At 55.3% G+C, this 19118-nt stretch overlaps 2 protein-coding genes across 2 annotated transcripts in view; both read right to left on the reverse strand.

Annotated features, from left to right (window-relative positions):
• Window positions 1-19118, reverse strand: part of LOC132346864 (uncharacterized) — a 186561-nt gene that overhangs the window by 116036 nt on the left and 51407 nt on the right. The window lies entirely within an intron of this gene.
• LOC101909551 (uncharacterized) overlaps window positions 1-19118 on the reverse strand; it is a 43114-nt gene that overhangs the window by 16946 nt on the left and 7050 nt on the right. Inside the window, 14 exon segments of the mRNA XM_059892863.1 lie at window positions 2899-3158; window positions 4174-4189; window positions 4191-4409; window positions 5036-5126; window positions 5230-5820; window positions 6085-6343; window positions 6768-6904; window positions 9064-9322; window positions 9531-9611; window positions 10432-10539; window positions 11333-11510; window positions 15348-15488; window positions 16720-16856; window positions 18601-18768. Of these exon segments, the coding sequence (XP_059748846.1) occupies window positions 2899-3158; window positions 4174-4189; window positions 4191-4409; window positions 5036-5126; window positions 5230-5820; window positions 6085-6343; window positions 6768-6904; window positions 9064-9322; window positions 9531-9611; window positions 10432-10539; window positions 11333-11510; window positions 15348-15488; window positions 16720-16856; window positions 18601-18768 (2645 nt within the window).

Genomic DNA, 19118 nt, shown 5'->3' on the forward strand with positions numbered 1-19118 from the left:
TTCATAGGACACAAATCTATATATTCAGCAGGCATAATATTTCTAAGCATGGTAAGTAAAAAGAAAACAGCACCTATGCCCTACGACTCAACAATTCCATTCTTAGGAACAAAAAATGGGGTTCCCCAGAGCCCCCCCAGGGGTTACCACTATCCCGACTTGCAATAGTGACCCTGAGGGACGTGTTCTGGGTGCTGGTGACACAGAGGTGTCCAATTCATCAACAATTTTTCCGACTGTATACACATGTGAATTTTTTTGTGTGTGCATATAACACTTTAATAAAAAGTTGAAATGAAAGAAATACACACCTAAACACACCAAAGAAAAACCACAAAAGATGGAGAAGCTAACAGCAACCAGAGGACACAACTCAGATCACCTCCTGTGGGGTCAGAATAATAGCCTCTAAAAGACGTCTGCATCCAGAACCTGCAAATGTACTATTTCATAGCAAAGGGGAATCAACGCAACAAACAGAATTATAGCTGCTAATTCACTGCTCTTAGATGGAAAGAGTGTCCTAGACTGTCCACTAGGGCCCTCCACTGTGGAAGAGCAGGCAGAAGACTGGGAGTCAGGATGGAGCACGAGGAGGACCAACCAGTCACTGCTGGCGTCAGAGGAGGAAGGTATGGATCAAGAATGGGAGGCCTGCAGGTTTCCTCCCGAGCTTCCAGAAAGTAAGGCAGCTGCCAACACTGAGATTCCCGCCCAGTCGTAGGCACTTCTGATTTCCAGGCTCAAGCACTGTGAAATCCTAAGTTATGATGCTTTAAGCCTCTGACTTCCTGGTAACTCATCACCACAGCAATGGAAAATGGATGCTCACACAGAGCAGCCTGCCCAGGTCAGAGGGCAGAGGGCAACCTTCAACTGCACATCAAGGTTTGTGCTCCTAGGAAGACCAGCCTTCAGAAATGGGAGAGAAGCTGAGACATTTTCAGATTAAAAAAAAAACTGAGGGAATGTACTCCAAAGACAGTTTCATGAAAGACCACACATCAGAGTAAAGAAGATGGCCCCATAAGGAAGGCATCTAACCCGGCATCCAAGCTGAGGACCATTCAGTACAACGCCCGGTCTGGAGATTTGAAAAACGGCCATGTCCTAATGCCTTGAAACAATCTACCAAGACAGACCCAGGAGGAAACATAAGACCTGAACAGACCTGTAACAAGGGTCACAGATGCCCGAGAATGGAGCCTTCTCCACCCACCCACCTGGGGCCAAAAGCTGCAAACACCTGTCTCACTCCAGGCTGCACCCCTAGCTGTGACAGCAGGTGGCAGGTGCCCAGGAAACCCTGTCCAATGATCCAGACACCACTGAGACTGGAACTGTGACGTTAGCTGTGGGGCCAACAAGCCAAGGCGTGCCGCGAGTCAGGAGAAGCGGGGAGAGGCCCAGCACAGCCCCTGGGCCCGGGGGCTGGGTGGAGGACGAGGACAGCACTGGCTCCTGTGCCAGTCCAGAGGAAGTGCCCGAGACAGACGGCAGAGAGGGCATGTGGCCGCTGGGCTGCTCCCGCACGGAAGGCCCCGAGTGTGCCAGGGGCCTGATGTGGACTCCAGGTGCACTGGGCCCGAGACCAGCCTTCGATCGCAGCCGCAATTGCAACAGTGGGTCCACACGTTCACCTGAGGCTCTGCCACTTGTGAGGCCCAGCACCACCTCTGCTTCATGGAGCAGGGAATTCAGAGGTCAGCCCACCACGACCAAGGCTCCACATCATGGGGGACCCCCCGTCTGAGGCAGAGGCCTACAGCAAGGTCTAGAGGGTGATAAACAGTCCAGGCGCCTCGGGGGGAAGGGAGGGGGGTCTGGGAACACAGCCTGGGGCTACTGGCTATGCCAGTATTTTCTTTCTCAAGCTGGGAGGTGCACTGACATTTATTCCTTGGCTTATCATAAATCCCACGTGATCTGTTTTCCGGTGAAGCAACGTGCCATGGTCACCCTGCGGGCAGGAGCTGGCGCCTCAGCTGGACACACCTGCGTGTGCGGTGAGCCAGTGTCCTCTGCCCAGACAAGGGACACAACAGCTCACGGAGCCTCTGTCTCTGCAGGACACGGCGAGCTTGCGGGAGTGCCGTGTGGGTGCTCACGGGACCAAAAGACACTGGGTAGAGAGCCGCAACCACAACACACAGCTGTGCCTGCCTGCAGTCACCCAGGTCATCTCCTGGGTGGTGCTGGGAGGCTCCTGGCAAAGCCCTTCTAGAGGCCTGGGCCCCTGAGATGGAGTGGGTGCTGGCCTGGGCCCCAGGGGGGCCGGGGAGGAGGGCCAGGCTGCACACCTGATGCTCCATCACCGGCTCACGGACTGCCTCCCCACCTTTAGCCTCCCCTCAGGCCTCTCCAGCCCCTCAGCTTCCTGGTGGGGCCCGGAGGATGGGCATGTGGGCCCTTCTTCTCTAGCACAGAAGATCATGTTCCAATTTTCCTAATAAACCTTTTCTCTCCTTTGCTCACAAATCTCAGTTTCTTTCAAAAACTCCACTAACCCAAACTAAAGGCCTTTCCCATTATTTGGGGGCATTTATGCCTTTTATCCACCTCCCCAGGAGCCACGAGATGACAGATGAAGGAGACTGTGTTTTTAAAGTCAGACTCCTTGGGACGTCCCTGGCAGTCCAGCGGTGAAGACTCCACGCATCCACCACAGGGGCACAAGTTCGATCCCTGGTGAGGGAACTAAGATCTCTCATGCCATGCGCACAGTATGGCCGAAAGAAAGGTCAGAACCTGTGTAAAATAACCTGTTCTTTCAGGGCTCACCATTCAGGTAACGCATACTTGTGACTCTGAGCAATCTGTTGCCCAAATTCAATTTCAAATCCGGGTTCTGGGCAACAAACCCTGGACCTGAGATCACACAAGGCCAGGGTGGCGGACCTGAGATACTGGAGCACCTCCTGCAGCCGTGCTCTGTCCTGGCTCAGCCGCCACGCGTGGCCCCGCTCCAGCTCCACCCTCCTCTGCAGCTGCTGCCGCAGGCCTTGGACCACTTCCTGCGACTCCGCCTGCAGCATCACCAGCTTGGCCTTCTGACCCTGCAGCACGCCAACCTCGAGCTGGAAAGCCCGCTCCAGCTCCCTCCTTTCCTCTGCAAAGGCCCTTTTCGTCTCCTCCATTTCCCTCTCGTGGTCATTAACCTGAGGAGAGAGGCATGAGTGATGTCGACTGGGGGCCCCTAAACACAACTCACTTGACGAATCAAGGCTGCCGGGCGCAGAACCTAAACAGCGGGTGGCCCAGCTTCAACAGGGTGCCGGGGCCCGTGAAAGGCTCCCCACGGCTTGGTGGCCGCCTGCTTCCATCACTTCCTGTAACCTCCACTGCAGCCTTGGGGGGAGGCCCACAGGTGCAGAAGGGAGGCTGGCAGCTGGGCAGGCAGCCGCAGGAGGAGGGCAGAGGGGAACAACACCTCCACGAGGCCTGGAAGGCAAGGCCACAGCAGGCACCCAGGGGCAGGACCACCCCGTGGCCATGGTGACACTTGACAAGCTGTGGGCACCATCCCTCCACAAAACCCACCACAATCGAGTAACAGAGCAAGAGACACATTCACCCAAGAAGACAGGCTTGGCCAGGGTGCCTAGGAGCCCCTGCATGCCAAGTCACTTCAGTCGTGTCCGACTCTGTGTGACCCTGTGGACTGTGGCCCACCAGGCTCCTTCGTCCATGGGATTCTCCAGGAAGAAGACTGGAGTGGTTGCCACACTGTCCTCCAGGGGATCTTTCCGACCCAGGGATGGAACCTGCATCTCTTATGTCTCCTGTCTTGGCGATATATCTCCTCTTTTCCACTAGCGCCACCTGGGGAGCCCCTGGTGCAGGGCAATCACAGGAACTAAGATTCTGCTCCCAGAATCTGCTTCAGCTGCAACAGAGCTGGGGGCTGTGACTTCCCAGCGCAGGGCAAACAGGGAGGTCTGGCCTCTGCACCAGCCTCCAGACACGGGGAGGAACCCTGTTCCCTCCCATTATTAGCTATTCCTTCTGTCCTGCCTCCTTCCGAAGTGGGTGGAGGCAGAAAGTCAAGGTCACACACATTCCCTGCAAACCTCCGTTCCCTCTGAGAGCGCTCATTATGGGCAGACGTGTGCGCAGATGCATCTCAGCAGCAGCAAGTTCCCCGACCTCTGTGGCCTCCCTCAGTCCCCTGACCTTGGTCTCCAGCTGGATCTTGGTAATGCTCCTTCACCTGCTCCAACATGATCTCTGTTTCTATACTTGCTGGGGCAGAATCACCCACGAACGTGACCGTGCCTGAAAATAAGAGGACATGTCCATAGATGTTCTGCCCAGGACACCATGGGACCCGATCCAACCTCGAAGCCAACCCTGGAGGAAGCACAGCCTTCCGTGGGACCTTTCTGCAAGAGGAAGGCGGTACTGGTGCTCAGAGGCCACAGGCCGGGGGCTGTCTGTCGAGCCAAGTTCTCCAAGTTGGCATTTTTACAGATCAGCATTTCGAGTCTTTGCCAGAACACAGGTCACTCAAAGGTAGAAATGAGGAGGAGGCTTCCTGCCAGATCTGTCAGGCTACATGGGGGTACATGCCTGCTCCTTTGACCACGGCAGACACACAGAGGGGCAGGGACAACAGGAAAATGGGACCAGGGCTCAGATAGCACTTCAGGACGAGGCATGATGAAGCCATGTCTTCAAGCTTTGTTTGAGCTCCCTTGTTTTTTCAGAGGCCCTCGCTGCTCACGGTTACATCACATAAAGCATGAGGGGTCTCAAGGAAAATGTCACGCAAACTAAGCTGTCATGGACTGAGGCACCGACAGATCATAGGGAGGGGATGGGAGCTACAGCTAGTCCCGAAGATCCTCCCCACCAGCAACATCACCCGTCCTTACAGCTCGTCGCAAAGAGGTGCGCATGGACCCACAGCACAGCCAGCCCTCCTGGGCCCAGGCGTCCCCCACGCCATTGATTCAGAATGTGAGTGTGGCCACTGCTGGGGTTTCATCCATGCCGGTTGATGGGCTGAAAGTGAAGGGAGCAGACACATCCTGACCTCTCATCTGCTCTTTTCAGTTCCCGAATGTTTTCCATGAAAAAGAGGGACGACTCGGCAACATCTGGCCGAGAGAACTTGGGATAAGCACCTTAGGAAAGAGAGCATCCTATCGCTCTGACAACAGGCAGCTGCCGCCTGGGTCAGGAGTGGCCCCGGTTGGATGCATGGCCAACCTGGCCTCCACCACCCACGTGGGCCCTGCACCACAGTGCTGCTGTCCTGACTATCCCTCCTCTTTAGATGGGGGCGAGGGGAAGAGAAAAGCCTCCAGCCGGAGAGCGCTTTGGCTGCATCGGCACCAACACGAAGCTTGGGGCTCCCTCTGGTGCTACGACCCAGAGCCATATGGCCACCACACCCGGGGCGCAGGTCCTGGCTCTCAACAAGGGCCACACACTCCTTGCAGCTCAGGCCCGTCCAGGGATAAAGACCATCGCCCCCTTCCCTGCGGCCACACGGGCCCCTGACACTCATTGAGGCATGCGATGACAGCAGCCACACGCCAACCACCCCTGGCTGAGGGCAGCAGGGCTGTGGCCCGGGGGAGCAGAGTCCACTGCTGCAGGTGCAGGTGAGGGCCCGCCTCAGAGGCCAGGTGCGCAGAAGACCCCCCAGCTGCCCTCGGAGGCCCCGAGGAAAGCTGACATGGACTGCCCTGTCAGAGCCATCGCAGGCCGTCCCCCCTCGCCCCCAGCCCGCTCTCTGCTCCCCTTCCCAGATGACCCTCCCCGGGGGCATCTCCTTCCGTCCCCGCTGCCTTAGGAGGCTCACAGGGGACACGCCTGCCCTGAGGTCACAGCAAGGTCATCATAACCTTCACCACTTACTCTGTCCAAGCAGTAGGACCTTCATCCTCCTCCATCTCCCTTGGGGCTCTGGGTTGCCTAAACCCCTCGCCTCAGATAGGCCCCTTCTCCCACACAAGTGGTCCGAAGGACTTGTGACCCCCTGCATAGCGGGCTGGCCCACCGCCCCACCCCCGGGGCATGAGCACGTGACCCACTGCCTCCCAGCAGACCCACCACCTCCAAGCAGTCAGCTCCTACCCCGGCCGTGTCCCGGGGGCAGGCGGCCGTGCCGACTCGGGGCCGCCTGTGCCTGCAGACTTTCCAGGGCAGCCTGCAGCTTGTCGCTGTGGTCCTGCAGGTCCTGTGGGCAGAGCCAGACACTTCCTCCAGCCACTGCGGCCACCAGGCCCAGGAGCGGGGCACAGGGCCGGCACCCGGGGAACAGTTCAGGCCCCAGCAGAGCGGGTCCCGTCTTCCAGGACAGGGCACCGACACTATACCCGGGCACCGAACTGCTCTGGGAGCGACAAGGAGCAGGAGTCATTTCCCACCGTCTTATGCCTGGCACCACCTTCCATCACTAGATACCCAGAAGGGGCTCGGGGAAAAAAGTGCAGTAAAAGTGAGAAATGGAGAAAATACAGAGACCTTTTAACACCTGAAACCACAAGAGGTTGGGGGAGCATGCTCGTAAGGGGTAGGGGAGATTCGGGGGACATGAGGCTTAAGAGGAAGGGCCTCTGGGACCTTCCTGGTGGTCCAGCGGTTAGGACTGAGTGCTTTCCCTGCAGAGGACGCGGGCTTGCTCCCTGGTTAGGGAACTAAGATCCCGCAAGCTGCACAGCACAGAGGAAAAATAAAAGAGGAAGGGTCTCGTTTGTAACAAGCATCATTTATCCATGCAAAGAATGAAATATAACTCAACGCGCCCACTTGGTCACCTGGCTTTTACCGGCAGGAAGGGCAGCGCGCACAGTCCGCTCTCCCAGGTGGTCCCATGGCCCAAGCGCCACGTTCACCCGTGACGGTGGGTCCACGTGCTCCTCCCCCCGCCTCGGGTGGGCCGTGGTCACCCCACCTGGAGGACGCCACATGTGATGCCACTTCCAGCCGGCTCCTCCCCCGGGACCCAGGCTCTGGGGTCCATGCCACGCACACCCTCAAGGCCCCACCGCCCGCTCTGATTCTCCTTTTCTGGGGGCTGCGCATGCGGCCTGCAGGACCTTAGTTCCCCAACCAGGGATCACACCCGCACCCCCTGATCAGGAGTGGAGTCCTAACCACTGGACCACCAGGGCAGTCCCTCCTCTCTGATTTTTTAATCTGCGTTTCCTCTGCAGGCAGCTCTTGTCAGTTCTTTCTGAACTCCCTGGTGGCCAGTGCCTGGCCTGTGTCCACACCCACCCTGGGAGGAGGAGCCTCTAACTGGCGGCTCTAGGCCATGTGGGAGAAGGGACAGGCCCTGCTGATCTTAGAGGAAGCACATGTTTACTAGGCTCACTGTACCTCCTTCAGAAACTCCTGAGCAAATACGCAATCTCCCCAGAGCGAGCACCTCTGTCCCGGGGAAAGGGCAAGGCCAGGAAGCGAGAGCTGCAGGGAGGCCCGTGGGGCGGCGGGTGTGTGCACCCCCACCCCACAATGACACCACACAGGCCACAGAGCATCCCTGACGTGGTCAGTCTGGATTGAGGTGTGCAGCATAAACTCTACAATGATCTTAAAGACCAGGTTCCCAAAGAGGGATGCAAAATAGCTCACTTAAAATGTGATTATATTGATTATATGCTGAAATGATGACACTGTGAAAGTAATGGAGTAAATAAAATGTTATTAAAATTAACGTCACCCATTTCTTTTTACTTTTTTTCTTTTACCTTTTTTAACGTGACCACTGGAAAACTTGGAAGTACACACGTGACTGCTATTTTTACTGAGCAGTGCTGATGTGGCAGGAAACATAGACAGAATCATTTCTGCCCAATGCCCTGCCCCTTCAGTGGTTCCTTCCCGCCTCACACAGCCACTGTAAGAGCATATACATGCTCCGCAAGTTCCCCAGAGCCAGAAAACAGGCCCTTAAGGTATGATGCCAGGCAGACTGCTCTGTTCCAAGAGCCTAAGGATGACATGCACTGTCCTGGGTCCCAGCCTGTCCATCCAGGGTGCGTCCAGCAGGGCTGGGGAGCCATGTGCCTGCTTTCGTGTGGGTTGCATGTGAATTTGGGGTGCCTGTGGATGCTGAAGGCAGTCACAGGATGCTGCCCCGAGAGCCGGGAAAGGCAGCAGGTCCACTGCACACAGCGAAGCCCTAGGTCTGAGGCTCTGGAACCTTCGAGGCTTCTCTTCACGTTAGCATTAGCAGGAGAGGTGAGCTCAGCAAGAAAGCAGGAGAGGGTGGGGTTTCAACAGCAGCTCAGAAAGCAGTGGAGAGGAAGGCGGGGCCAGCCACACCACGTCAGGACACACAGAGGGGCTGGCTGCCCAGACATTTGCAACTTCGTGTATTACAAATTATTTAAAAAAAATTTTTTTTAACGTTCTCAATGCTAGTTTGAAACAGCCAAAAATATCCCCCCAAAAGAGGGAAGATCTCTGAATAAGTAGCACCAAAACGTAAAATTTTTTTTTGCCAAAATTTCAAGAATCAAAAGTGAAATGAGTAGCAACAGTTAGGTGACAGTCATGTGAAAAAAAAAGGGGGTTACACCTGTATGAAAAAATTCAGGTGCACTAAAGCAACGTATTAAGTGCTGGTTAGTCACAGGTGCTCAAAGTGGGGGAGAAAACATGGCAGGAAGGAGAGTTCCTCCCAGAAAGTTAACCACAAAACCCACACACCACTCGGTCTCTGAGAAGGGCTACACAGGTGACCCATACACAGGACTGCAGGGGCACCGGGATTCGGGGTGTGGCAGGCAGGAGGCGGGGGTCATGTCACATTGCAGACCAGCACGGGCTCACCTTTATCCTCTGGTGTGGCCAAAGCATCACGTGCAGAGAGACAGTTCTTACGTTAATCAGGAGGGAAACCATTAAGAAGCAAGTGAATACTACACCCTTACCTCCAAACAACCATGCTTTATCTGCCGGAGTCCTGGACAATCTTGAGGGAGTAACAGTGTGATCTGTTTCCCAGCAGGGACTGTTCACCACCTGCACCCTGCTCTGCATGGTGGCGACGCCAGCTGAGTGGGCTCACATGTAGGTTTGGCCCAGGAAATGCATACACTCAACCACAGGAAACAAGATGAAGCCCTACACGGTGCCCGGATGCACACGGGGGCCTTGGGACTGGGGTGAGCAGCCTGTGTGGGGCCGGGCACAGGTGCTGGGTGGGCAAAGTCCCAACTGCCTCCTTGCAGAACATGAGGCTCGGGAAATTCCCTGGCAGTCCAGCATTGAGGACTCCATGGCTTTCACTGCCGAGGGTGTGGGTTCCATCCCTGGTCAGGAAACTGCGATCCCATAAGCCATGCAACACAGCCAAAAATTTCTGAAAAACAAAAACACGAGGCTCAGAAGACCTCAACTGAAGAAGGAAGCCCACGTCAGAGGCTATGCCTGCCCGGCTCATGTAGGGATGCTCCTGTGGACCCGGGCTGGGCCACCCTCCACGTGGGTGGCCAGGAGGTGGGAGGGGCCACCCAGTCCTGAGCAGACAGCGCCTGACGTTCCCTCGGGCAGGGCAGGGGGACACACACCCGGTACTTAAGCTCGTATTCCTTCAGGATCTCTGAGAATCGCTCTTCCTGGGCCAGGAGTTCTGTGCTCTGAGGCTCCAGCTGAAAGCCAGATGCAAGCAGGAAAGTGAGGGCCAGGACCTCAGGCCAGGTAGAGGGTGGGCTGCCACCCCCTCATACTGCCGCAGTACGCTCAGCATCTGCAGGCGCAGCCACCTGTCCCTCCTCTTCCTCCCCACCCTCGTTTCAAAGGTCTCAGGTCAGAAGGATATTCGGAATTTCAGGAAGGTGGTCATGCTCCCACCTGGACCCTGGGCTGCCTTCTTGCCTCGGCCCTTGCACGGACGTGCACCTCCCTCCCTTCCCCTCCTCCCCTCAAGGTGACAGAAAGGGCCAGGTCTCAAAGCGCTCCTCACCCCAGCACTGGGGTCTGTTCAGAAGTTGCTGACTGGTCCAGGCCTCGTCAGCAGGTCAATGCAGGGCATCACTGGGGTATCACCTGCACCCCTGCACTGCCTGAAGGGGAGGAAACTCCAGGCGAAGTGGCCTTAATAACTTCCTCTGCATCACAGCATTTAGGTTTCCCAGGTGGCACTAGTGCCAGAGAGCCCGCCTGCCAACGTAGGAGACGCAGGAGACGCAGGTTCAGCCCCGGAACGGGAAGATCCCCTGGAGCAGGAAATGGCACCCACTCCAGTATTCTTGCCTGCGCCTGGAAAATTCCACGGACGGAGGAGCCTGGCGGGCTACAGTCCATGGGGGTCACAAAGATTCAGACATGACTGAGTGACTGAGCAGCACGTGGAATTTTAGCAGAAAAACCCAATTCCATCTCCTGTGTATTCTCCATCAAGACCCTGACGCCCTTTACCAACACCCACAGGTGCTTGTCTGGGGACTCAGAGTCTGCAAGAGGACTTGCCTTGTCCCTCAACACAAACTCCAGGTCATTCTGCAGCTTGAGGACTAGCTTCTCTGAGTCTGAGAGCTTCTCCACGACTTCAGTCATCTCCTGCAATCAACTATTTTCCTACGAGACACAGGTCAGTGGTTGGCCAGGATGGAGGAGGGAGCGAGAGGCAGGGCTCCGGGGCAGGAGCCCTGGGGGAGGCTCTCCCGGCCGCCTGAGCTCTCGAGAAGGTCATAAGCAGCACGAGTGGAAGGCAGTGACAACCCTTCCCGAGCCGTCTTTGAAAGGACGGATTTGAAGCTGCCCCGCAACAGCCCAGGAGTCCACCAGAAGGAGGGCGGTGTCCGGAGACACAGGATACAACCAGAAGGCAGGCCTGGCTTCTCCTCTGGGGGAGGGAGGCAGGGCAGGTGTGGAGGAATCCACAGTCAGGGAAGAAGGTGGGGCCGGAGCCACCTCACTGGAAGCAAAGGCAGGCGGGGAGCAGGTCAGGGACGCTCTCCACAGCCAGGAAGAGTGCCCCCGATCCAGGTCACACAGCCAGGGTTGGGGGCGGGTGACGCTTTTGTGTTTGGTCTAGTGCTGTGGTTCCAGGGAGGCAGCCGAGGCGGCAGCCGCTGACCCGGAGTCGAGGGCAAGAGCCCCGGGGCCCCCATCCTGCGGCCCACACGGCTGCAGAGGAGGCCTGGGTCTCTCCTGGAGAAGCCAGGACGCTTCCGCTTCGGCTGAGAAATGGGCTCTCTCAGTGGCTGCAGAAAACGTTCTTTAGCGTTAAGCCCCCAGGGCCGCGGGGAGGGTTCAGACCTGGCCCAGGAAGGTGTGGGTGTGGAGGAGGGACCCCGGGCAATGTGGACTCCCTCTTTTCGGGTGGGGGGTCCTGAGGAGGCACCCCGCAGCACCCTGACCCCCCTACCTTCAGGGCCAGGGTCAGCTTCTCATGGAGGCCGGTCTCCTTTGCCTGCAGGCGCTTCCTCAGGTCCTCCTCCAGCCCAGCCCTCTGCCGCCGGGCCTCCTCCCAGAACAGCTCACGTTCCACCTCCACCTCGGACCGCAGGAGGCTCAGCCTCCCCCGGTAGCTCTGCTCCAGGTGTCTGCAAGGCACACGGCACACGGTGCATCGGGGGCGCCATCTGGGCCTCTCCCTCCCCGGGGTCTCCCGTCAGCACACTTGGCCTCGGCACTAGGGACTCGTTTGTTCCCGCCTGATAGACGGGTGAGCTGCAGTGTTGTGGGGCAGCACAGGCCTCATGAACGCCCCGCTCGGGGTTGGCAGAGGTGACCCCACGCAAACAAGGGAGCCAGCATGTCCCTCGGCCCATGGGGCGAGCTGGCAGGTGACCTCTGGGTGGGTCTCTGGCACCCCTTGGCCATTCAACCTTTTCCACATCATCAAAAAAAAATGCATCGGTAAATAAAGGCAGCATCAGGGCCCTCGGTGACTGAAGGCACAGAGAAGTCAGCCTCCATCACAAGCCTTGAAAAACCAGCTCACAGCGAATCCCAAGCAGACAGAGGATGGGGCGGGGCCCTTCCCCTCGGACTCTGCAGTGATCTTTTGCAACAACCATTTCTATCAGCAGGGAAAACAGTGCCAAACCTTAGCTTTATCACTAAAGCTAGTGAAGCTGAGCTATTTAAAATCCTAAAAGATGACGCTGTTCAAGTGCTGCACTCAATATGCCAGCAAATCTGGAAAACTCAGCAATGACCACAGGACTGAAAAAGGTCAGTTTTCATTTCAATCCCAAAAGACGGAAATGCCAAAGAATGTTCAAACTACCGCACAGTTACACTTATTCCATGTTAGCAAGGTAATGCTCAAAGTCCTTCAAGCTAGGCTTCAACAGTACATAAACCAAGAATTTCCAGATGTACAAACTGGATTTAGAAAAGGCAGAGGACCCAGAGATCAAATTGCCAACATCCACTGCATCATAGAAAAAGCAAGAGAATTCCAGAAAAACATCTACTTCTGCTTCATTGTCTACATTAAAGTCTTTGACTATGTGGATCACAATAAACTGTGGAAAATTCTTCAAGAGATGGGAATATCAGACCACCTTACCTGCCTCCTGAGAAACCTGTATGTGGGTCAAGAAGCAACAGAACTGGACATGGAACAAGGGACTAGTTCAAAATTGGGAAAGGAGGACATCAAGGCTGTATATTGTCACCTTGCTTATTTAACTTAGAGAGTACATCATGCAAAATGCCAGGAGAAATATCAACAATCTCAGATATACAGATGATACCACTCTAATGGCAGAAAGCAAAGAGGAACTAAAGAGCCTCTTGATGAGGGTGAAAGAGGAGAGTGAAAAAGTTGGCTTGAAACTCAACATTCAAAAATCTAAGATCACAGCACCTAGTCCCATCACTTCATGGCAAATAGAAAGAGAAAAAGTGGAAGCACTGACAGATTTCATTTTCCTGTGTTCCAATCCCAAAGAATGTTCAAACTACCACACAACTGCATTCATTTCACATGCTAGCAAAGTAATGCTCAAAATCATTCAAGCTAGGCTTCAACAGTATGTGAACCGAGAACTTCCAGATGTATAAGCTGGATTTAGAAAAGGCAGAGGAACCAGAGATCAAATTGCCAACATCCACTGGGTCACAGAAAAAGCTAGAGAATTCCACAAAAAAACACATACTTCTGCTTCATTGACTACACTAAAGCCTCTGACTGTGTAGACCACAACAAACTGTGCAAAATTCTTAAAGAGATGGGAATATCAGACCACCTTACCTGCCTCCTGTGAAACCTGAATGCAGGTCAAGAAGCAAAAGTGAGAACTAGACAGAGTACAACAGACTGGTTTACAATTGGGAAAGGAGTACGTCGACGCAGTATATTGTCACCCTGCTCGTTTAACTTATATGGAAAGTACATTATGTGAAATGCCAGGCTGGATGAAGCACAAGCTGGAATCAAGATTGCCGGGAGAAATATCAATAACCTCAGATATGCGGATGATAACCACCCTTAAGGCAAAAAGTGAAGAAGAACTAAAAAGCCTCTTGATGACAGTGAAAGAGGACAGTGAAAAAGCTGGCTTAAAACTCAATATTCAGAAAACTAAAATCATGGCATCTGGTCCCATCACTTCATGGCAAACAGATAGGGCAACAATGGAAACAGTGACAGACTTTATTTTCTTGGGCTCCAAAATCACTGCAGATGGTGACTGCAGCCATGAAATTAAATGATGCTTGATCCTTGTAAGAAAACCTATGACCAACCTAGACAGCATATTAAAAAGCAGAGATATCACTTTGCCAACAAAGGTCCATCTAGTCAAAGCTATGGTTTTTCCAGTAGTAATGCACGGATGTGAGATTTGGACCATAAAGAAAGCTGAGCACCAAAGAATTGATGCTTTTGCATTGTGGTGTTGGAGACGACTCTTGAGAGTTCCTTGGACTGCAAGGAGATCAGACCATCATAAAGGAAATCAGTTCTGAATATTCACCGGAAGGACTGATGCTGAAGCTGAAACTCCAGTACTTTGGCCACCTGATGCAAAGAACTGACTGACTGGAAAAGACCCCGATGCTGGGAAAGATTTAGGGCAGGAGGAGAAGGGGACAACAGAGGATGAGATGGCTGGATGGCATCACTGAGTCGATGGACATGAGTTTGAGAAGGCTCCAGGAGATGGTGGAGGACAGGGAAGCCTTGTGCCCTGCAGTCCATGGGGTAGCAAAGAGTCGCACACGACTGAGTGACTGAACAACATTACTAAAACAGTTGCTTAACAGGACTCTCAAACCCAGTATATCTAGAGTGAAGATGAGTGGAAACTCTTATTTCGGCAGAGCCTGCCCGGGTCCGCAATCAATTGACTGTGGTCGAAACCAGAAATGATTGGCTCGGCCTCCCTCAGACTCAGCGCAGAGCTCTGGGGCACAAGGGCAGCTGTCACTCAGGGAAACAGTTTGATGAGCACGATTAACCTAAGAGCCTGCAGATCTTGGGGTGAGTTTTACACACTTGATCATATCACTCCCCTCTTTAAAGGGGAAAGGTGCAGTAACATATGGCAGAGCCTCATGACGGGTGCTCAGGAAGGATATGCAACATTCACCTCTCTGAAAGCGACCACATGCACAGGAAGAAGCGAGGGACGCGTGAGAAAGGTCAGGAGCGACAACCTCTGTGGACGTGAAATGTTTGCTTTTATTTTTCCTCGTGTGTGTATTTTTCAAGTTTTCTACAATGAACATGTATCCCTTAATACTTTTCTGTTAGAGTAACCTAACACAACTGCAAATGCTATTACTAAAAATGTGCCAATGATACCGTGTTACTCATGGAGCAAAATCCAAACACCCACATGGCCCTCGAGGCCTTGTGTCCCCCAACCAGATTCTTGGATGGAGATAACGAGTCTCCGGTTCTCTGACTCAGAGAGAACTTCACCAAGTCCCTTCGGGGTGGTCGGGAGAATCAGGTCAACCAGGCTGAGACCAACGCAAATCCATTCCCAGCTCACCGTCTGATTCACCTGAAATCAGTCACCGTCGGCTTGTGGGCGCTTGGGGACGGCAGCGCTGGCCGCAGAGGAAGGGCGTGTGCAGTCAGGCTGCCCCCCAGCGGGGAGCCCCATGAGCCCCATGTGCGTCCAGAGGGGACTCGGCACCTCCCCTGTCTGGGATGGAACCAAACGCGGCCGCGGCAAAGAACCACAGGGAGGCAGGTGACACATCGAGAGAGAGGGAAAGACTTTCATAAAGGTCAGAAATGCTTTCCTCTGGTCTGTCCGCCACCAGCCGGGCTGACTGCGGAATCCGCTCAGCCCACTTCATGGGTGATGCCTGGTCTGCGGGCTCCCTGCTGCGGGCTCAGGTGAGACAGCAGGGCCTCAGCTGGCAGCAGCCTGGGTCCACCATCCGCCCTGGCCCAGGACCCCGGCAGGACCTACCTGACCTTCTCCTCCGTGAGCTGCTCCCGGGCAGAGTGCAGGTCATCCGTCTCCTTCACAAACTCCAGGTTCCTCTGCTCAGCTTTCTCCAGGTCTTGCCTGGCCTTATCTCGCTCCCTGACCATCTGCTCCACCTGCTCCCTGCAGAAAGGAGGGAGGGATCACTGGGGACACTGCTCTGGGCCTAGCGAGCCAGTCTGAAGGAACAAACTCGGCTGGCCTAAGAGTGCTGAGCAGTGGCCAGCGCTGGGCTCTGACCCACCTCCTGTGCATGCGTGCCAAGTCACTGCAGTCATGTCTGACTCTGTAATCCTATGGACTGTAGCCCTCCAGGCTCCACTGTCCATGGAGTGGACAGGCAAGTATTCTCCAGGCAAGAATACTAGAGTGGGCTGTCATGCCCTCCTCCAGGGGATCTTCCTGACACAGGGATGGAACTCGCATCTCTCAGGCCTCTTGCGTTGGCAAGCGGGTTGCACTAGCATTGGCAAGTGGGTTCTTTACGACTAATGCCACCCGGGAAGCCTGACCCTCCTCCTACCAGGATGGTTTCTGCAGCTGTTGAGTCTGTTTTACAGAAGTACATACAGCAAGAAGCCAACTGGCTTGCAATGGGGTTTCTAGCAGGTTTCTGAACCAAGAGGTTCAAGCCTGGGGTGTGCAGTGTTCACCCCTCCAGACGGCCTTAGAAGAGGTGGGAAATTATCCACACTCCCTCTTGCCTGCAGCTGGGCCTCAGGCCCCAGGGATCCCTAGCACCTAACCTGGGACTGGACGCATGAAGGGGAGAAGGGGGCCACCCCTTATCCTGCCTGGTCACAGCCTTGCCAACTGTAGCCTAGCACCTAAGAGCCAGGGAGTTGCCCAGAGCAGAGGAGACTCCTGTCTCTGTCCGGTCACCCCAGGCCCTGCCTGAGGCTCAGTGCACTGGCTATCCTGGTGCCTGTTTTTCTCACTGGAGAAGCACCAAGCTTGTCTCCCTTCCTCATCCTCCCAAAGCAGTCTTCCTTTGGGCCCCTCTGCAGAGTTGCCCGATGTCAGAGGTCTCATCTGTCGGTACCTAACAAGATGCAAAGTTGTGAGGATGGAGATTGGAATTACTGCCAACCTTTTCTGTAGCTTCAGTACATCAATAAAAATACAGTAACAATCTCTGTGCCAACAGGCTCAGCAGACAAATGGCCTGAATATCCAGCTCAACTGGAGCCAAACCCAATGAAAAAGGAACGCATTCTTGGCCCAATCTCCATGCCGTGCTTTGTGACCACGCTGGAAGCACCCTTTCTCCTCCCGCAGGCTGCCCGTGTCCTGGGCGAGGAGGCCAGCCTGGCCAGCAGCACCCCACCCCCCGCCCCCTCATCGGGGCTCTTACTGGCAGAAGCTCAGGTCCTGGCGGTAGCAGGCTAAGGCTGCCTGCTGGGCGGCCCCGCCCACCATCATGAGCTCATTTTCCAAGGCCCAAGTCAGCTCCAAAAGGTTCACCTTCTCATCCACACTGAAGTCAAGGCTCTGAAAACAGAAAGGCCTGTCAGGCAGGCAGGATGAGTGGGTCTTCAGATATTTGCTGGCTCTCTCAGGCCCAGACCTTACTGTCCCAGTACCTTCCTTTTCTGTCTGCAAAGTCTCCACCTCTTGAATGGAGCCTCTCCCCTGCTCCCATTCCTCTAGGGTACATCTCCCTAGGTCCCTGTCAACACTGATGTCCCCCTCCCACTGTCAACATACAGCTCCTCCCATCACTGTCCCTGCCTTGGAGGCAGGCACGACTCAGGCTGGACAAAGTCCCCCTTCTTGGACAAAGGGACAGACACAGAAGGGGGCATATGCAAGCAGAGGACTTTGGGGATTGATAGGGAGGCTGGAGAAGGGCTTTTTCTCTGTCAAGGCAAGTGTTGTACAGACCACGGGGTCCTGGGGAACCATGCAAGGGTGCTAGGCCTGAAGCCAAGACCCAGAGGCCAGGAGAGTCCTGACAACCCCCAGAGCTGGGACTCCCAAGCCTAGACATCCTCCTCCTTCCCCAGCTGATCACAAAGATCCCTGATGTCCTCCTCTTGCCAAGTGTGAGTTGAATTCTTGCCATTTCAGACACAAAGAATCCTTGATATATCTCTAAAAAGCACGAACAGACATAGGAACAATGTGGGTTCTGTTGGTGGAAACGATTGATAGAGCGATGAGCCACAGCCAGGCATTTCCGAGAGTCACAGCCATTCCCCCTCAGGAATGGGGAAAGTGAAGTCGCTCAGTTGTCTCCGACTCTTGGCGACCCCGTGGACTGTAGCCCACCAGGCTCCTCCATCTGTCCATGGGATTCTCCGGGCAAGAATACTGGAGTGGGTTGCCATTTCCTTCTCCAGGGGATCTTCCCGACACAGGGATTGAACCCAGGTCTCCCGCATTGCAGGCAGATGCTTTAACCTCTGAGCCACCAGGGAAGCCCTTCAGGATTGGGGAAGGTAAAGTTAAAAGAACAGAAAAACGGTGCTTTCTGTATTTTACCACAGTAAGAAAAAGAGTAGGCTGGGAACGTCCACGCACCTGCCGGCGGCCTAGTGACAACGCGGGTGGCGTGGCTGCTCTCTCGGTGACTGGTGCTTGTGACTACAAGCTGCAGACACACGGGTGGGGCTGGCACATGGCAGGGCCCACGGGGAAGCCCTTCCTGTAAAGCGGGAGACGGGGACTTGAATCTCCACGCTTCTCCATGGCCCCGAGGGCTTCTGGGAGAAAAATGACAGGACGCTAAAGCCTGCGGAGCAACCCGGAAGCTGCCGCCACGACACGCTGAGAGCACGCTTCTCAGCAATGAAATCACGGGGGGAGCAGAGGACGAAGAGGTCTGGGCAGCAGCTTCCAGATTAGAAAAACCGCGTCACACGTGTGGGCAGCGCCTCCTGGTGTCCACGCCCACGTGCTGCAGTCACTAAGAGGCCCTCTTGTCCTCCAGGACCCAGGATCGGCTCGGAGGCCGACAGGCGCTGCGGGCTGAGTCTGAGATACTGAAACCTACCCTCTAAAGGATTTGTTTCGGGCTGTGGGCTTTCTCTGCTGTTTACTTATTATGTTTCTAAGTTAAGAGGTCCTACATATCGATATCAAAAAATAAAGCAAAAAGTGAGGATGACGGGCCTTCCCTCCATGGGGCCTGTGTCTGCGAGGTTCTCTGTCCAGCCTCCCTCATGGGCAGCGGCTCCCCCCAACCTCCCCACCCAGACGCCTCTGCTGGGGCAGCCGCGTGACCAGCCCACACCTGCAAGACCTCCCTGCCATTGTGAACGCCCTCCTGGGCCCCAAAGGAGATGATCTGCTCCAGGAAGGCGAAGCCGCTGCCGTCATCCACACTGCAGAAGAGGCGGGGGCCCGAGCACACGGACACGAGGGACGACGTGGTGGTCTGGCCAACACTCTCCTCCGGGACCTGCACACGGGGACCAGCGCTGTGGGCCTCCCCGCGCACCTTCCGTGACCTCACCACCTGTGCTCGGCGGGCGCAGCCTCCCCCTGATTCCTGCTGCAGGGAACAGGGTGCCCAGAGGACCTGCGGGAACTGCAGGCTCCGCGGAGGAGACCCGAGCTCAGGGCTCAGGGCCGTCTGCCTGAGACCGTGCGGGGGGACACCCCAACACCTGCAGGGCCCCCCGAAGTAACTTCTCTCTGAACAAGCAATGGCTTCCCGCCTGTCCTCCCAGAGGAAGAGCCTGGGAAGGCACACACCAGCCGAGGGAAACCCAGTCTATGCATAGAAACCCAAGATGGGCTTCAGAAGAG

This window comes from Bos taurus, chromosome 13 (assembly GCF_002263795.3).
Source record: "Bos taurus isolate L1 Dominette 01449 registration number 42190680 breed Hereford chromosome 13, ARS-UCD2.0, whole genome shotgun sequence".
NCBI classification, from domain to species: Eukaryota; Metazoa; Chordata; class Mammalia; order Artiodactyla; family Bovidae; genus Bos; species Bos taurus.